The sequence below is a fragment of the Cataglyphis hispanica genome, chromosome 4 (assembly GCF_021464435.1).
Source record: "Cataglyphis hispanica isolate Lineage 1 chromosome 4, ULB_Chis1_1.0, whole genome shotgun sequence".
Taxonomy (NCBI): Eukaryota; Metazoa; Arthropoda; class Insecta; order Hymenoptera; family Formicidae; genus Cataglyphis; species Cataglyphis hispanica.
The window spans coordinates 10,539,234-10,556,253 of NC_065957.1; the positions used below are offsets into that span (position 1 = coordinate 10,539,234).

Sequence of the window (17,020 nt, forward strand, 5' to 3'; positions counted from 1 at the left end):
GCTCACTCCGAATTCACTTAAGCCCGAATCGCTGCAGGAATCGCCGCGATGTCGTCCCATGCGATTCGGAATTTTGGAACCGCTCCAAGCGACCTTTGAATAGTTTTCGGAAGCGGCGAGGAACAGGAGAAAGGAGAAATAGAGGAAAGGGATAAAAAAGTGCAAAGAGGGGCTGAAAGAGAGAGAGAAAGAATCATCGCGAATCGGAAATTCCTCTCCGTCGTGTGGAAAAAAAATTTATGACAACGATAAACTTTCGTTGATTATTCGGGCAATCGGTATAAATTTAAGAAAAGATTAGAAAATATTTCAGAATATACTACGATAATCAAATTAAAAAATTACGTGAAATTTTTAATTATTTACAATCATTCACAAAGAGAATTTAAATATAAAATAAAATTATTATTGCAATTTATTAATATGTTATTAATGCGAAAAGATCATTAGTATGATCAGAAACATTGTTGCCACGTTTTCAGACACATTGTACCTTCCTTATCTCGTTTTATTCGACACTGTCTTATTCTCGAGTTTCGCTATTCTGGATACTCATCCCTGCTCTTGTGGCAATTCTTTCGACGCCGGAGGTCCCGAATGCAAAGCACAATAGCGACTGGCATTCGAAGCTGTCTGCACGCTTATTCGGAGCATCCTCACGGGCAAGAGCTTATTTTCTGTTGGGAGAAGAAACGAGTAGCGACTACGATTAATCTGCATTCGCGACGGCGCGTACTAATTCACACGAATGTTCTTTTGAATTTAGCCTTAGCTAAAAACACATTTTCGGAATTGCACATCTTATTTTGCAGAGATAATTTGTTTCTCTCTTTTCATATAAAGTTGTCGAAAATATTACATCTTTCAATGTATACAGGTATAATAAACTGACGCGTGTGCGTAACATATATAATAAAAATTGATTAACGCGACGTTAAGAGAGCACAAGGCTCGATTCTCGGAATTCAAAGGATTTGCCAAATATTTCTACTATCGTGTACAGGTCTCACGAGTCTCTCTCACGAAGGTTCGTAGTTCGCGACCCGCATATGTCCCATCGAGGTATGCGCCTCGCGTGCCTGGCGCATCTGTTGCACACGCGACGCAGCAACTCGCGATACACGCGTTCGATGTTACGCGTACAGGGTGATCCATTCCAACAATACATTCTAACTGATGACTCATGCATTCTAACCTCTCCGAGTAATGATTAGAAAAAAACGACTCTACCATCTCAAGCATAAAATTGACGTACGCGTTATGCGAGGCTGTGTATAAGTCACGGGGACCGAATATTTTCGGCATCACGTCAATCATTCTCCAAGATAAGGCTCTTGGAAATTTTTACGATAAGTAAGGCGTTAAAAGTATTATAATAAAAGGAAAATGTATTTTAATTGAAGATTGATCTTTGGATGAAAAATAATATTGTTCGAATGCGCGCGACTCGTACAGGTAGTTTACGAGCGAAACGAGCAGCTGACGGAGATACGAGAAAGCGTCTACGGTGGCAATTTGCAATTACTACCTATTATTTCACCACACACGTACGAGCCCTCAATATTGAACTACAACTAAGCTTCAGGGGTTTATAGTTTCGGCGCGGTCCAGTTCAGGGCACCTCGATCGAGGAAGTGCGCGAGAGGAGTGCATCATGCGAGTCGTGGGACGGGAGTTTGGGGTCACGGGTCACAGTAGGTCGTGTCGTGGTAATTAAGAGGTATCGCGGCCGGCTATAGTAGAAACGCTGATATAATACGCGGAGAAATGAAGAGGGGATGATACGTTATCTGCGCGTGTAATGTGAAGCGTGCGAATTGTAAATACGCTCTTAGATTTCACAAGAAAGCATATGCTGTGATGTATTTTATGAATCTTGTTTATGCGCCAGAACGGTCAACGGTTTATTGACGTTCGTAAGGCAGCTTAACAAATATTTGCGAGCCCAAGACGAGATTGCACTGGATGATGCACGTGTAATAGCATACACTTATATGTTTTACGAGTGTTAAAAGTATTGAGAGAAAGTATTGAGAAAATATAGAAGTGCTTAGTGTCCGATTTTAAGCCTTGTAAAATGAATCTATGCGAAAAATGAATACGAAATTTATTACGAATTTTTCATATATAATTACATTTTTTACATATAATTTGATAATAAAGAAATGTGTCTTTTCTTTTTTTTAAAATTAAACAACGCAATTAAAGGATTCATTAGGATACTCAATCGATGACCCATGAAGTGAGCGTTAGTGCTCACTTTCACCTGCACAGTCGATTGACAGAGAATCAGACGTTTTCAGGTGTTGTGAGAGAAAAACACATTCTGATTCGTGATCGCTCTTGCTTTCGCTGTTTGTATAAAGCAGAATGCAAATATGCTATAAATACGCGCAAAAAGTGGACAAAATAAATTACGAGAAAATTAATATAAATCTAAATAGTAAAACCATCTCTCGACCATCTCTGTCTTAATATTATAATTGATATTTTATACAATAAATAAAAAAGAGCAGAATATTTTTAGCGCGATTATCGCGCGTGAAAATATACGGTAATAAAAATATGTACGGTTATCAGTATGGTGTAAAATCTTTTTACATTGCACGCGGGACATGTGTACGAGCGCATTGTCTCGTTCATCATCTCGATAATCGAATAAACTATCGACGGGAAAATAATTTAACACCAATACTGCCTACGTGGAGTCGTTATCGCGCGATACTCCCTCGCGTGGCATTTCACCCGGTAGTTAGTGGGTTGCTCGGGGCGCGAGTATCTCTCTCTCTTTCTCGCGATGCGTGTATTTGGATATTTTTAGAGTGTGGGTGAATCACTGTTTGGCCGAGGCAGCCAAGCTCACAAGCCCCGACTCCTAGCTCCGACAGTTAAATCACCGATTTCAGAAATAACGACCGCGCGAAATTAATAAAGCCCTTCGATATCACATTCTCCCTGCTCACAAATTTCCCTTCTTTGCGACGGTTGTTCAGCTGGTAACCTTTGTTATTATTATTGCCTGCTTTTTATCGTTGAACATTGTATTAACGCTGATCAAACTTGCGTTTCTTCCGATGAGATTTTCGTTGTCTAGGCTCCCTGTATATTCATACAGAATATTCGTATCCCTACATATTCGTACAGAATTCATCCATTTCTACATCCAATCTACAATACGAGATTGTTATCGTTATCTTTCTAGTCATTAACGTTTCGTTTCTGAAATAGTTATAACGCGAGCGGAAGTAAGAAAACTATCAATAACGAAACTTATTTTTCTTTTTCTTTTGCCTTTACGATCAATCACTAACTGTCTTCGTGGAATACATACGATATGTAATACTACAGTATTACCTTTACGTGAAATCTTGATAATAAACACTACAATTCCACGCAATGTCTCATTACTGATGCATAGTTTTCAGAATCATCGAAAAGGAACGGCGCTCTTGACGAGAAGGAGCGCACGCACGCTCCTGCGTCTACGCACGCGTCATTCATTATACATTTTAATAAGGCAAGGAGGCAAATATATATATATACGTGACTGCGAGCACCTGCGCTTACTTACAGTTCGCGTGCAACCGACCACGTTGCTTACTAGCAGCCCGTAAAACGGGCGTACCTCGGTCTGGTACATAAGTCTAGACCAAGCCTGGACTAGACCAACGAGACGGCGCATCTCCGAAATAAGCCCCTATATTCTATTTCGAGATCGACACGCTGCGCGATACAGCACCTTCGTGTCGATATAACACGCTAATGATTCCTTCGTCAATTTCTCCTTCTCTGTCTTTTTATCCCGATCTCGCTCTATTTTTCGTGCCACTATCTGTCATTGCGTTCTCTTTATAGACGTTGGTATTTAAAGTCTCATTCGATTTTTCGTCACGTTTGATTCGTATTCGATTAAATAAATTTTAAAGAAATTTTACATGATGGCTCATAGAGAAAGAGAGAGAGAGAGAGAGAATTTCGTTATATATATATATACATATAAAATATCGATCATTTTTCAGAATTTAAAATTTAAACCATCTGCGTGTATGTGTGCGTTCACTACTTCACGATTAATACTAAATATAGATAAATAAATCGAGCGTTCGTTAAATATAATTAATACGCAAGTTTATAACAGGACCGCGGTCTGTTAATCTTCGCTGTTTTAATTTCTTTTTAATTAATATCCAATTACTATAATTAATTTTTAACGAGTGACGATAATCCGCACTAATGATATTGCACGTCGTAAATCCAAAATACATTACATTGCGGTCAAGCCTACAAGCAACATAAAACATTCATCTGTAATTTACAGTTTGCATTCGCAATACGTACATACAATATATCGTATTTTGAGTTTAACAATTTCGATGGAATACAACCGTTGTTGCATTTCAACGAGATTCAAATATCTGCAACGATGGATGTTTCTATAAAATTAATTAATCACGCATAAGAGAAGAATAATTTAAAAAAAAAAGTTTATTTTCTTATTGAACGATATAATATCGTAAATATGAAATTTAATAACTCTACGTATCCAATATTGTACTTCAAATGCATCAACGTGCTTAATCTTCTATTGATTTCCATTATACAATTTCGTATTTCAATTTGCCGAGTTCTACAACAATGTGTCTCTAGAAATAAAAAAAAAAAAAGAGGGGTACTCTAGAGAAATTCTTTCGTCCTTTGACACATCTCTGGCTCGTGCAACTTAGCCTTCCTCTATCTTTCTCTCATTCACTCGCAGCGCGCATCTACCTCCTTCCATCTCTCTTCGCGCTCGCTCTCGCCGCGATCTCTCCTTCCCGTTCACGTCCGCGTGACTCACGTCGTGGCGTACGACGCACCTCGATAAGTGTTGCCGCCTCTCGGGGATTTCGGGAACCTCGTCGGAGAGGATTCCCCTACCTCGAAGCCGCGAAACGTGCCCGAAGGTGGGGATGCGACGTCGTGGAAGTGGGGAACCACCACAGGGAGAGGATGGAGAGAGGACCCAGCTACGGCAAAACTTTTGTCCATTCACGGCCGGCACGCTCCTAATTGGGAGTACGCTCCGAGGTCTCGTTCCACGCGCACGGATGCTGCGGATCGAGCCGGAACTGATACTTAGGAATTTTTATTTCTTTTTTTATTCCTTCACGCTCGGAATCGACACTCGACCGAGCGAGCGCGGATCTCTCATTTATCGAATCTACGCGGGCGAGTGTTGTTTCGGTCGTTCCAATCGAAATTATTTTCCTCGGAAAATTATATTACCTCCATCCAGAAATATCATTGAGTCGCGTGTGCGTGCTGTAAATAAATTTTATAAAGGTATATAAAGGTTAATAAAAATTTAATTTATTAAGCGCCAAATGCAGACTCGTATATGCGAAAACTTGTTCTGCGCGCAAAAACATCCTCTCTCTGTAGTACTCTACAATACTATTTGTCAGCATTCATGCATGCTTATCTAAAAGGAAGTTATATTCGCTAACATATACATTCACATATGTCAATGCAATTTCCGTTCGGTGAACAGAAAGTTTGATCACTAGAACTCTCTGAATGTAGTATTGTTTTTTTTTTTTTCAATCATGGTCTTCAGAGTTGCTATTTCGTTTCGAAATTGCAGACATTGTTGTAAACGATTTTTTACAGATTTTTTTATAGCTGCAGGATGAATTTTTTTGTGCAACAACCTAATTCTGCGATATATCAACGCGATTAGCTCGTCTGTAATATGAAAATCATTTTTGCCATACATTAATTTTAAGTGTGCACAATGTGAGATTTTGCTATAATTTATTGACGGCGTACTATATAAGTATTCGTATTTGAAATCGATAAACATCAACAAGATAATCCGCGGTAACATTAAATTTTTATGGACAATTTTTTTTATATTCTCGAATGATAATGTAAAACATCAGCGTTGAAAGTCAATACAATCATGTCGAGAAATGTACGATGCTAACGAGCTGGGAGACTCACTCGATTGTCGTCGATAGCGCGCGAGTCAGAAAATTGCGCTGCAATCTTCTGCACGTCGCCAGACGGAGCAATGTACTTTATTCCATGGTCCGCGTATTGTCATCGGGATACTTTATAGAATTAATTTATACAATATAGTAAAGCCCACTCAGACTTGTCAAGAACAGCCTATTACGCGAATAATGCATAATATCTGAAATATTAATTTTTATTTTTATTATAGTATTATATATTTTTGTTTTTTGTCACTAGTCTTTATTCAATGCTCTAAAATGGTAAACTGCTTTGCAACTTTGCTTAGTTTAGAAACCGCGCCGAATTAAAAGTACGAGTTCACATTGTTCAACTACTACATCGCAATGAGAGGAGTTAATTTACTTCCATTTGTTTACACTTCGCGCGGCTATGTTTTAATACGTTATACTTATTCGTAGACAAAGTACACTTTGCATTATATGAATAATCTTAGAGTAATTCTAATAAGTTAAAAAAATCTTAAAAATCCACTTAATGCACAAAAAATATTATTTTCTCAATTAATTGAAATTTACAATTTTGAAACACATTGTATCTTAAAAGATGTGTATCTCCATTATATTTTCCTCGATAGTAAAATGCAAAATTGCAATATTTTATCACGATGTTGCTTAAAACATAAAACAGAGGTTTTAATCTAAAGAGACTTCCGTTTTCTCAGGTTAGAGATGCCTCTCTCTCTCTCTCTCTCATGTCATTAACTCGTAGCCTAATCAATAGACATAATTATGAAACTATGCGCCATTAATAGTCCCGTACCGCGCGGGTCATAATCTCGTGGTGAAGGACGGTGCGGTACTAGTTCGCGCGTTATTAAACGGGTGTATTTTATAGGAAACCGGTAGTTGAGTAATAACGAGCGAGGGTAGCCAACGTTCGATTGTGTGTGTATATGTGGTGGGGGGAACCATTAACATTATTATATGCTAAAAGAGAATAACTGATAAAATGAACTGCATTTCGCTTTCTAAACAATATTAAGCCAATCAGGATGTTAAAATTTTATAAAGTTCAAGTATGAGTTTCAATACGCGGATAACAATTTATCATCTTAATATATTATTACGACATTATTTTTCTAAATAGATAGTTATATACAAATATATAAGCAAAATAGAAGAAAACACGATAACAAAAGATACATGCACAGGCGTATCTATTTTTTATAAGAAATCTAAAAATAATATTTTACTTTGTAGCAAGTAATCGTAGCAAACAATATTGAATTTCTTTCTCAAAATAAATCTGGTAGACAAAACAATAAATTACCGAAATATCCGATAAAATATTGAGTTTATAGCGGAACTCGCCGTTCATTCACATTTGTCTGATTTCTTCCCTTTTCTTTTTTTCGTCCCGCGGTTGACTTTCCGCTAATCAAAGGATACGACGAACGTTTGCATTTCCTGCGTCCAGTCATTAACATCGGCACTCGGTTTCGGTGGGGCTTTATCGTTTATCAGCGAGCAACAACCTCCTTCTATGTCGGCCACTTTGCCACAAGTCGGCCGCGCCATCCCCAAATCGCTAAACTATCCTCCAAACACCAAGTACCGCACTAGGGAAACTTCGACGTTAGCCACCCTCACACCTTCGACCTTTGACCGTAGAATCGGCCAAGTGGCCGAGAATCTGACCAACGAGCAATTACGTGCCGAGGTGCCGAAAGATTTTGCGGTGGAAGATTTACCATCAACGGACAGCTAGAAATTATTTATGAAGCTAACCGACGAGCGATTCTATTTTCGAGATGCTCACTCGCCGCTCGATAGTGACGTTTGACAAAACGCTTCAAACGTACAAATTATCTTAATGAGCGAGCGACTTATAAATCATAGCGAGCGGGATAATGACAGCTGTACATTCGTTACAACTACGGGCATGTTAAATTCTTTTTAACTTCTTCCGATTCTGCCTTCGCGGAATGGCAGATCGTTTTTTTTTTCTTTTTTTTTTACTCAATGATCAACGATACGAATAGTTCCAATGATATAGCAAACGACCGATCTTAATGGATATCAGTTGCGCGCGTTATTTATCAATACTGACGGAGAAACGCGGTGATTTAATTTTTCCTTATTAACTGTACTCGATGTATATAGCGATTCGTCAACAATTATCGAAACGAACGATTTGATATGATATTCGCAAGATAGACTTTCAAACAACACGTTATAATAAAACCGTTCCAATATTTTAATTGTCAATTATATCTGGATACTTTCTCTAAGAATCGCACTGTCAGTGATGTGACAGATGAAATGTTTTTATTTATCGGCAAGTAAATTTTGCGAAAATCTGACGTAGTCAGATTACGACAGTTTCTAGCAAAATCAGATATATAATGATGACTAATAAAACACGATATACGATTTTGAGAGAGATGCGAAAAACGAAAAATAAATATAAATATTAATAATTTTAGAGACTTCACTCATTTCTCTTTAAGTTTAATTAAATAAAATATTGATTTATCACACACTAGTGTCTATGTGAATGTATATTGAAACATAATTTTCAAATTTAAAATTTCTATCAGTGATAATACATTCTCGTTTGTGTAATTTAAAATTATATTTATAATATTTCGTATTTTCTTTTACACATATCTGTCAATAAAAATAGTCGTGAGACTTTTTTTAAACACATGAAATTATTTAACAGATAATTGCATCTAAAAGCAGCAATTATGATATGTCACACGTAGATGAAGTTAATCTTAATTAACAGCTGTATAATAGATACACTTTGAATCACAATTGCTATCAATAAGAAATATGCGAATATTAAACATTTCGTGTCTTATCAGTTTCTCTTATTTCTTCTATATTAAATATCTCAATAATTTTGTAGATATATTCATGTACATATATAATTCACACGTATTATTCGTATAATTTAAACTACAAATGTCAAGAGAGATTGTCACGCTATTAGTAATTAACGATTCCAAAATATCGCGGCTAAATTTATAACGCGCGGTATCAGTGCGCGTTTAAATTGAAAACGCGTGAGGCTTTGCAGGAAAATGTGTGTATTTTCTTTTCGAATTACGTAGAGCGCGGCCTGTCCCATCGCGTAAATACTGGCGGCGTATCGAATGACTGTGTTATCCGCATCGAGTAGATTTTCTGATTTAAGCGTTCCTACGAGCAGCAGCGAGCGCGTGACACGGTCGAACCCTTCGGCAACCCTCCGGGATTATCTCACCCCACGCCAACGCCGAACGGCCCATTTCCGGATATACGCAGAGCGAACGCACACCCGTACGAGGTTCTCTCTCTCTCTCTCTCTCTCCCTCTTTCTCTACTTCGAAACACAAAATACAACCAATCGTAATCACTTGGTCTTTCGTGTGACCGAAAAGATTCTTCTATCCACTAATTTTCATCACTAAATTCAAAGCGCACGCAGTCACGATCGCGATCACTCCTCTATATATGTAAAAAAATTTTCTTTCCATTTTTTCTATATTCGCACTAATCGTCGAATTCTTGTCGGTAAAATTCATCGGATGCGGAAGATCACTTGAGTTTCGTATGACGAGCGACGCGAGAAGGATTAATTCTACATTCGCACTATTCGATGACACTAAACTCCTCGCGGTAATTACGTCATGCGTACGTGAAATGATATCGTTGCGCACTTACCTGTTGCCAGAAATGGGCGAGCGTGAACAAGGGCTCCTTCTTGTAGAGCCATTCCATGGTCGTTATATTCCGCGAGTTGGCCTCCGCGGAGGCCTGCATGCTGGCCAATGCCGCCGAGTTTAGACCCGCTAGTAAGGGCTGCTGGAGCGCCGCAGTCACGACGGAGGTGTTGCTACCGGCTACCAGATTGGCGTGGTACACGGTCGCGGTCGGCGCATCCTCCGAACCACCAGTAGCCAGTAGTTGGGCCCCGATCGGCGCTGAAGGCCCCTGGAGCCCCAGTGACGAAGCCACTTTGACGGCTTCGAGCTTCTCCGGCGGGCGCGAAACAGCTCTTCCTCGTTTGTCGCCGTCTCCGCCGCCGCCGCCGCCGCCGCCGCCGCCGCCGCCGCCGCCTCCGGAGCTGCCGGTCGTGCTCGGAGAACACGTTTTAGGCGGCGGTTCCGTCGGTACCGTCTCTCACCGGCAGTTGACGGCGTAGCGCGATGCGTGTCACGCGTCCACTTAACGATTTGCACTTTCGTGTTATTGCCTGGCGATCAACATCGCCGGACTGACACTCTATCGTGTCGGCGTGCATTCGATCTTCATGAGTTTACTCTTTCGAAAACTTTACAAGCGTTTGATAATTGTCACTCGCACAGAGTATGTATTTTATCTATCGATCTGTGGTCCGAGCCGATCATCTGGACTATATGTAGCGCGTCGCGATTCGTCCACGTAACGTTGAGAATCAAACAACTAGAACACAACGACACTAAGAATTCTGACGGTTTCACGTTTGTCGAAAACGTGCTCGGTACCACGGCATTATCATCACTATTGTGCCGATGAGTGTCTCGATCGACGGATCGTGATGATCCGTATCATTCGTCACCGTGTCATTAGTATTATCACTATTAAAGGATCGCGGTGTGCCTGGACCGGGCCATCCGCGAAATCGTTACGATTGCGAAGAGTCTCTCTCTCACAGACGGTGATTGGCCGATATTAATGTCGAGCTCTCGCCGATGTCGTCCACGTAGCGATAACGCGAGCCGCAAATCTCAACGCGCTGCCGCATCACACGGCACGGAACAGATCAAATGTTTACTCACTCGCGCCAACGAGGATCCAGTTCGTGACACTCGCGCACAGTCGACGACACAAAAAAAAGAAAAAACAATCACGACGATACGGAGTCTCCTCACGAGGTATATCACTTGGAGATTCGGAACACTTTGGTGACACTTGATGCAACACTCGATTGATACGCCACGCGATTCCAAAATCTGTTTTTCTCGTAATCCGTTCTGCGACAGAGTCTCTTGAATCTCATCGATATCGATCTGATAGCAAGCACGATGTCACGTCCAATATTTCCTCCTATCGATGGGCCAAATGATAAGAGACGGCTGTGTTTTTCCGTGTGCTCCCTTTTTTTTTTTTTCTTTCCCTTTTTCCTCGTTTCGTGATTCCACTGGCGTACCCGAACCGTTGCGAACCCTTTAGTTCGCTCTCGTCCGGATGACCTCAAGAAGAGAGAACGAGACCCGTCCTAGCAGGCTCCTAACCTGAAACTAAGAGCTACCGGACGACCGATGCAATGCCTGGAGGAGGCGCGGAGCAAATAGTGGGGAACAGGCGGAGTCTGCGGCACGTAGTGAGGGTAGACCAACCCCCCACGCGACCAATCTCGGACTCTGCGAGCAACCCTACTACGCTCACGCGCCGTCTGATCTCGGTAAGGATACCGCGCTAGTAGGGATAAGCCGCGGGAAGGAGTGGGAAGCCGCGGAAAGAAACGGAGGCTGGCTAGGTGGTCCCTACCAGAGCGGATCTCATATTTTCAACTCCCCGACCGCCCTTTCCAACCCCTGCCGATCGCTAGTTCCCTTCTTCTCGTACCTTCCTCTTTTTCTTCTGATTTCCCATCCTTTCCATCCGATCTATCTCCCTTTCGTTCCATCTATCGGTCTGCTCCATTTTTTTTAATTTTTTATCTTTCTCTCTCTACTTTTTTTGCCTTCTTACTCTCAAGTCTACGAAAATTCTTCATCTTGACAATGCAAATAAATATATTCTTTATAAAAAAAAAATATCCAAATTATACAAGCATGTTGCGATCTTTCAGATGCTAATGATGTTTTTATTAATGATTCGATTGAGTAAAATAAAAAATTATTCATGTCATCAACAATAATCAGAGCAAACTGTCTAAAGATAAATCGGACGTTTGATTATGAAATAAATCTGATTAAATTTTATCAAGTCCGATAGAGAGATAGATATTTTTTCTTGAAACTTTTCTTAATTTTGACAGAAGAAGAGCACTAGACGAGACATGAAGGAAAAGAAAAGACAATTGGAGCATTGAAACAGCAAAGTTAAGTAAATGACAATTTGTAAATGACAATTGTTTATAAAAACTTTTAATGTTACAAAAAATAATTTTAATTAAAAATCAAAACTTTATTAGTTTCTTTAGAGTAAGATTTTTTTTTTATTAAATTTGACGACACTTAAAAAAAAAATGAAAATTATAAAAATAGAAAATCATTATGAGAAAAGTAAAACTGTTCAAATTGTCATTTACACAAAAATAAAAATTACAGTCTAAAGACTCCTTCCGCGAAGTTTATCCACTACTCAGTTTTTTTTTTTTATATCTAAAATTACTTGAAAATTAAAAAAGCCGGACAAGTTTTCTTTCTAATTCATGAACTGAATCTAGTTGAAGTTAAAAGTCAAAAACTTAGACATTATATTTCAATCGATCCTTCATTTATTAAAATCTATTATTAAGAATTTAGCTAAAATTTCACTGCTTTTAATAATTCAGTCCATGAGATAGGCGAGAGATTTCTTAATAAATCCTTTAATTTAGAATGTCCCCATTCAAATTATGCGTGTGTGCGATTTTAACTTTTTGATTGTAAAATTTATGTCAGAGGACAAAAAATTTTTTTATAAAAAATGTATGTACGAACTCTGATGATTATATGTCTCGGAAGAAAGGAGAAAAGAAGCAATATCGAGCAATTCATACGAGAATTGTTTTTGTCGCGGTGTTATAGGTTTGACTTATGCGTCGTAAATAAAAAAATAGGCTAAGGGCACACGCGTGCAGGTAATAGCCCACAGAAGGGGTTAGCCGGTACAAGCCGCCTTTTACCGCGGTAAACCCACTTCGCACTAGTTAACTTAGCTGGTATCGAACTCGGCGCACATACGAGCACATGTAACGTTCATTTTCATTACTGATTATCTACTGTACACTGACTTTCGACTGCAGAAGTTAATTGTCGATCGTCACAAGTTAATTGTCGCACTTCGATTAAATGAATTCATTTTACATTTGCAAAAGTCGCACAAACATGTGTAAAAATATTTTATGAAATTTTAAAAATTAAAATTAAGAAAAATATCTATATTAACGCACATAATTTGCATTCATGTTAAAGTTATAATATCTGAAGAAAACATATTGAAAAAAATGTTATTATATTATTATTTAGACATATTATTAGCTATCTTTATGCGAGTAAATCATTTTTCTTATTTTTAGAGTTTATTATACAAGTTAAGATAACACGTTGCAATTCCTTCATTAGTAACCGAGTATGATTAATATGATGAAACTGATTTTTATGATACATCATTAGCAGTTGGCAGATTAGCACGACATTAGCATAAATTAAAGTTAGCAGAAAGTAAGAATATTTGATTGAATGTGATAGCAAGTATATCTGCAATCTATTTAACATTTCGGCACGCTGTCATTAGGATACTGACTAGATACTTGTTGCTCGATTAACAGAACATAAAGTTGCAGCGTGACGATCGATTTTGTATGGTTAAGTATTCCGCGCTAATTCACAGCACCATCAACAGTTTGGGATTGGTTTCTATGGCTGTTGGTTTAGGGAATTTCAGCTAGTTGTTATTAATGTGACAGTGTCTGTTTTCGTATTCCGCAGCAGATACCATTCGTCTCGAACGTATTCTCGAACGGAGCAAGCAAGATAAACGATAATCGAAAATCGTTGCGAGAAAAGGAGAGGATGTTGCATTTAATTACTAATGAAAAGAAATCTACGTAATTTTATCGTATTATTTGATAGAGCAATGCTTAAAGAGATAACAAGATATCTTTATATTAATCCTCGTGAAAAAAAATTTTACTTTTCTTGAAAATCTTTTAGAATCCAAACGCGTTTCACAAGAGCGGCGATAAGAATAATTCGTGTAAAGTATCAATTGCGCACGCACGTATACCTGCCACACAAAAAGCACAGAAATTTCATAAACTAATTTTCGAAAGTGACGATGTGCGATTATGTGAGTTTGCGCGCTCGCCAGGCTAACATGCGAAATTTATCAGGCGCGACTCCATTACGAAAATACTACACGACTGGCATACTTGTCAGCGTGTACTTTACGATCACCCGGTATAGTTCTGCGGGGATTAGTTTGTCAACGCCGGCCGGCGTGCGCGACGTGCGTGTGTATCTCTGCGTGTACGCAAGCATATGTGTCGCGGGCCAGGTTAGCAGCAGCAATTCTCTTCGTCTTACCGTCTTCGATGCTTAGAAATATTACGCGTTGTTCACACTTGGATATATTGTTGGCAGAGCCGGTGGTCCGAACAAATGTTAAGTTACGCGATGCTCGTTTCGCCAACGACAAGAATGTGGACTCGAGTTTTAAATAGAATAAAGATACTCTGAATATAGAATTAAAACGCGATTCCAAAATTAACTTTCGAGCGAAAGTTTGACAATTTTGACGTTGCATCACGTCAAAATCACGTATATCAAGATTTTTGCAAACTTAGTTTTTATATGATTGCAGAAATATTTATGACATAATTGTGTATGTATGTGTGTGTGTGTGTGTGTGTTGTGTAGCAATTCTTGTACATTTAACATTTGGAAAAAAAAAAGATTATAATTTTGACAAATCTGAGGTTTTTATTTCAGAAGAAAAAAAATGAAAAGGAATTAAATTTTCTTATATTTATGAGTATTTTTTCACCAATATAAATAATTTAACTTTGTCTTAAAAAAGTACTCTGCTAAACCGATAGATGCAAAAGAAAACTTGCATTTTATGAAAACAATTAAATATTTTAAATAATGTGACTGAGTGAGCTCTAAAAAAAGGGATGATATAGAAAATATTTTTTAATGAGATAATATTTTATCTGGTTATAATACTGAAAAGATATGAACATTAAGTTTGCCAGATAATTAGAATTACAATCGAGATGGTTATTTTTGATCGAAAATGAGCAGATAAATTTGACTGACACTTCGTTACTTAGCATTTAATGAAGTAACATGAACTTTCAGTGACACATTCTGAACAGTCTATCGCTTTTAGTCTATTATTCGATAAGTTCTTTAAAATAGCCTTTGTATTGGAGAATTATATTACATTATTGCAAATATTAATATTAAAACGGAGTATCTCGCAGTCAGATATGTCAAATATTTGTCAGAGAATACCAAATTTAAATAGAAATTTTTTTGTGTGGATTATGTCGACTTTCTGTGTGTTTAACAATATTACTAGTCAAAAATATAGCAGTAAACTAAAATAATAAAATATCAAAAAGTTTTTAAGGGAATCATGATGATGCATAATAAATACTTGTTATTTTTTGCCGATTTGTACGTAATATTTGTGCGTAATATTTCTGCAGATTTTTGAAAAATCGTTCGTTAAAGAAAAATCGGACGATCGTTTACATTTACGATAAAGATAAAATTACGCCGAAAGTATTCGACCGCGTGTGGACGCTCGGCGATTGGCCAAAAACACGAATACACCCTCGCATTTTGCAATGCCGTTGAGACGATTTTACTGCTCGTATATACACGGTATGGCCGGTCGGTTCTCGTAATAGTACGACAAGTTAATGCGTCGTCTGATATGCGACGTGCTGCCCGGATTTCGATGTACCATGGAATAACTCACTTGCGACAAATCATTTCGAGTTTAAATTACATATTTCCTAGACGTGTGTGCCCGTAGCAGCGCAGGTTTATGTCGCATTTACATCGTCCATCGATGAGAACAAAAACCGAATTTCTCGGCCATTTTCCGCGTCGCCGTTGCATCGCTTAAGCGGTTTCTCAATTGTGTTTCGCTTTATGCAAATTACCATTGTCGTCCGTCACGAATTTTTACACACGTCGCCCGAAAAATACATGCCGGCCAAGAATGAATGTTTTTATAATTCGTTGTCTTTTTTATTTAATATTAAGTACCGAATATGTACTATGCAAATATATACAAGAAATCGACTATTATTAAACTAATTCTGATTTGGAAAATTGATTTATGGTAGATTAAAATATGAAAAATCGGTGATAAAAAAATTGCTCAAGTTGGTACATATAAGAAAGTATATGTCAATAATTTTCTCATATGAGAGAGAGAGAGAGAGAGAGAGAGAGAGAGAGAGAAAGTTGACATCATCAGATGGGAGCTACTCATTGAGGTGACTTGAACGAAACCTTTAAGAATTTGAAACGCTCGTTTAATCGGAGGGATTTCTTTACCTTGTCACGGGAACATGTCTAGGACATCGCGCACGAACGGAACGGCCCGAACAAAAAGTCGCCGACTGCCGGCTGTCGAAAACGGAACCGCGAGAGACATCGTGCGTCACGGTCGTCTTGGAATTTCGCTGCTCGCAGCAGAGAGACTCACTTTCTTCCAACGGTCACACGCTACTCAATATACCAGTCGACGATAAAGTCCCTTCCGCCGCCCTGTCCCCGCCATTGGTCTTCGAGTGGCAACGCGATTCTCTTCGAAGACTCCCTGGCGATTGTAACAATATCTTTTGCGCGGAGGCACACGAAGGATGCGCAACGAACGAACGAGAGAATCGTCGTAAGTTCAAGAGCCGCGCTCAGGGACGTCGTCGCGCGACAACACGCTCGCGGTAGAAACGACATGAGACTTAACCGTCTGTATGACAGTAAGCAAAATCTTTTTTATACCGGATAAGAACGAGGCGGGGGAAACGGAGTGAGATACGTATGGTATCCAAAAGAATGAACTCGATCCGGGTATACGCGATGATTATTCTTCGAGACGACGCTCGCTCACGGATATCTCTCGGAGGAGAAATTGAGTTTCTCAGAAAAACCTCCTGTCATCCGCAACGGCTCGCGCGACATTCGCGTAAGACGTCGAAGAAGCGCAGCTGACGGCAAAACATCGATCGTAATTAAATAGTCTTTTAAGTAAAGTAGTTGCACTTTTTTCACGTATAATGTTAACGTTATATTTAATTTCTCACGAATTTCTTTGAGACGCATTTCTTTGACTAAAGCCAGTTTATCCGACGATTTTTG

The 17,020-nt window shown here is 38.8% G+C and overlaps 2 protein-coding genes across 6 annotated transcripts in view; both read right to left on the minus strand.

The window, feature by feature from the left end:
• Nucleotides 1–17,020, minus strand: part of LOC126848808 (retinol-binding protein pinta-like) — a 562,409-nt gene that overhangs the window by 347,585 nt on the left and 197,804 nt on the right. The gene's annotated exons all lie outside the window — the stretch shown is intronic.
• LOC126848768 (homeobox protein cut) overlaps nt 1–17,020 on the minus strand; it is a 137,036-nt gene that overhangs the window by 118,583 nt on the left and 1,433 nt on the right. For 4 of the 5 annotated variants that reach the window (XM_050589943.1, XM_050589946.1, XM_050589944.1 and 1 more), the window contains exon 2: nt 9,669–11,234. In XM_050589943.1, the coding sequence (XP_050445900.1) occupies nt 9,669–9,767 (99 nt within the window). In that variant the 5' untranslated portion in view covers nt 9,768–11,234. The remainder of the gene's footprint in view (nt 1–9,668; nt 11,235–17,020) is intronic. The other variant, XM_050589942.1, reaches the window with a different exon arrangement.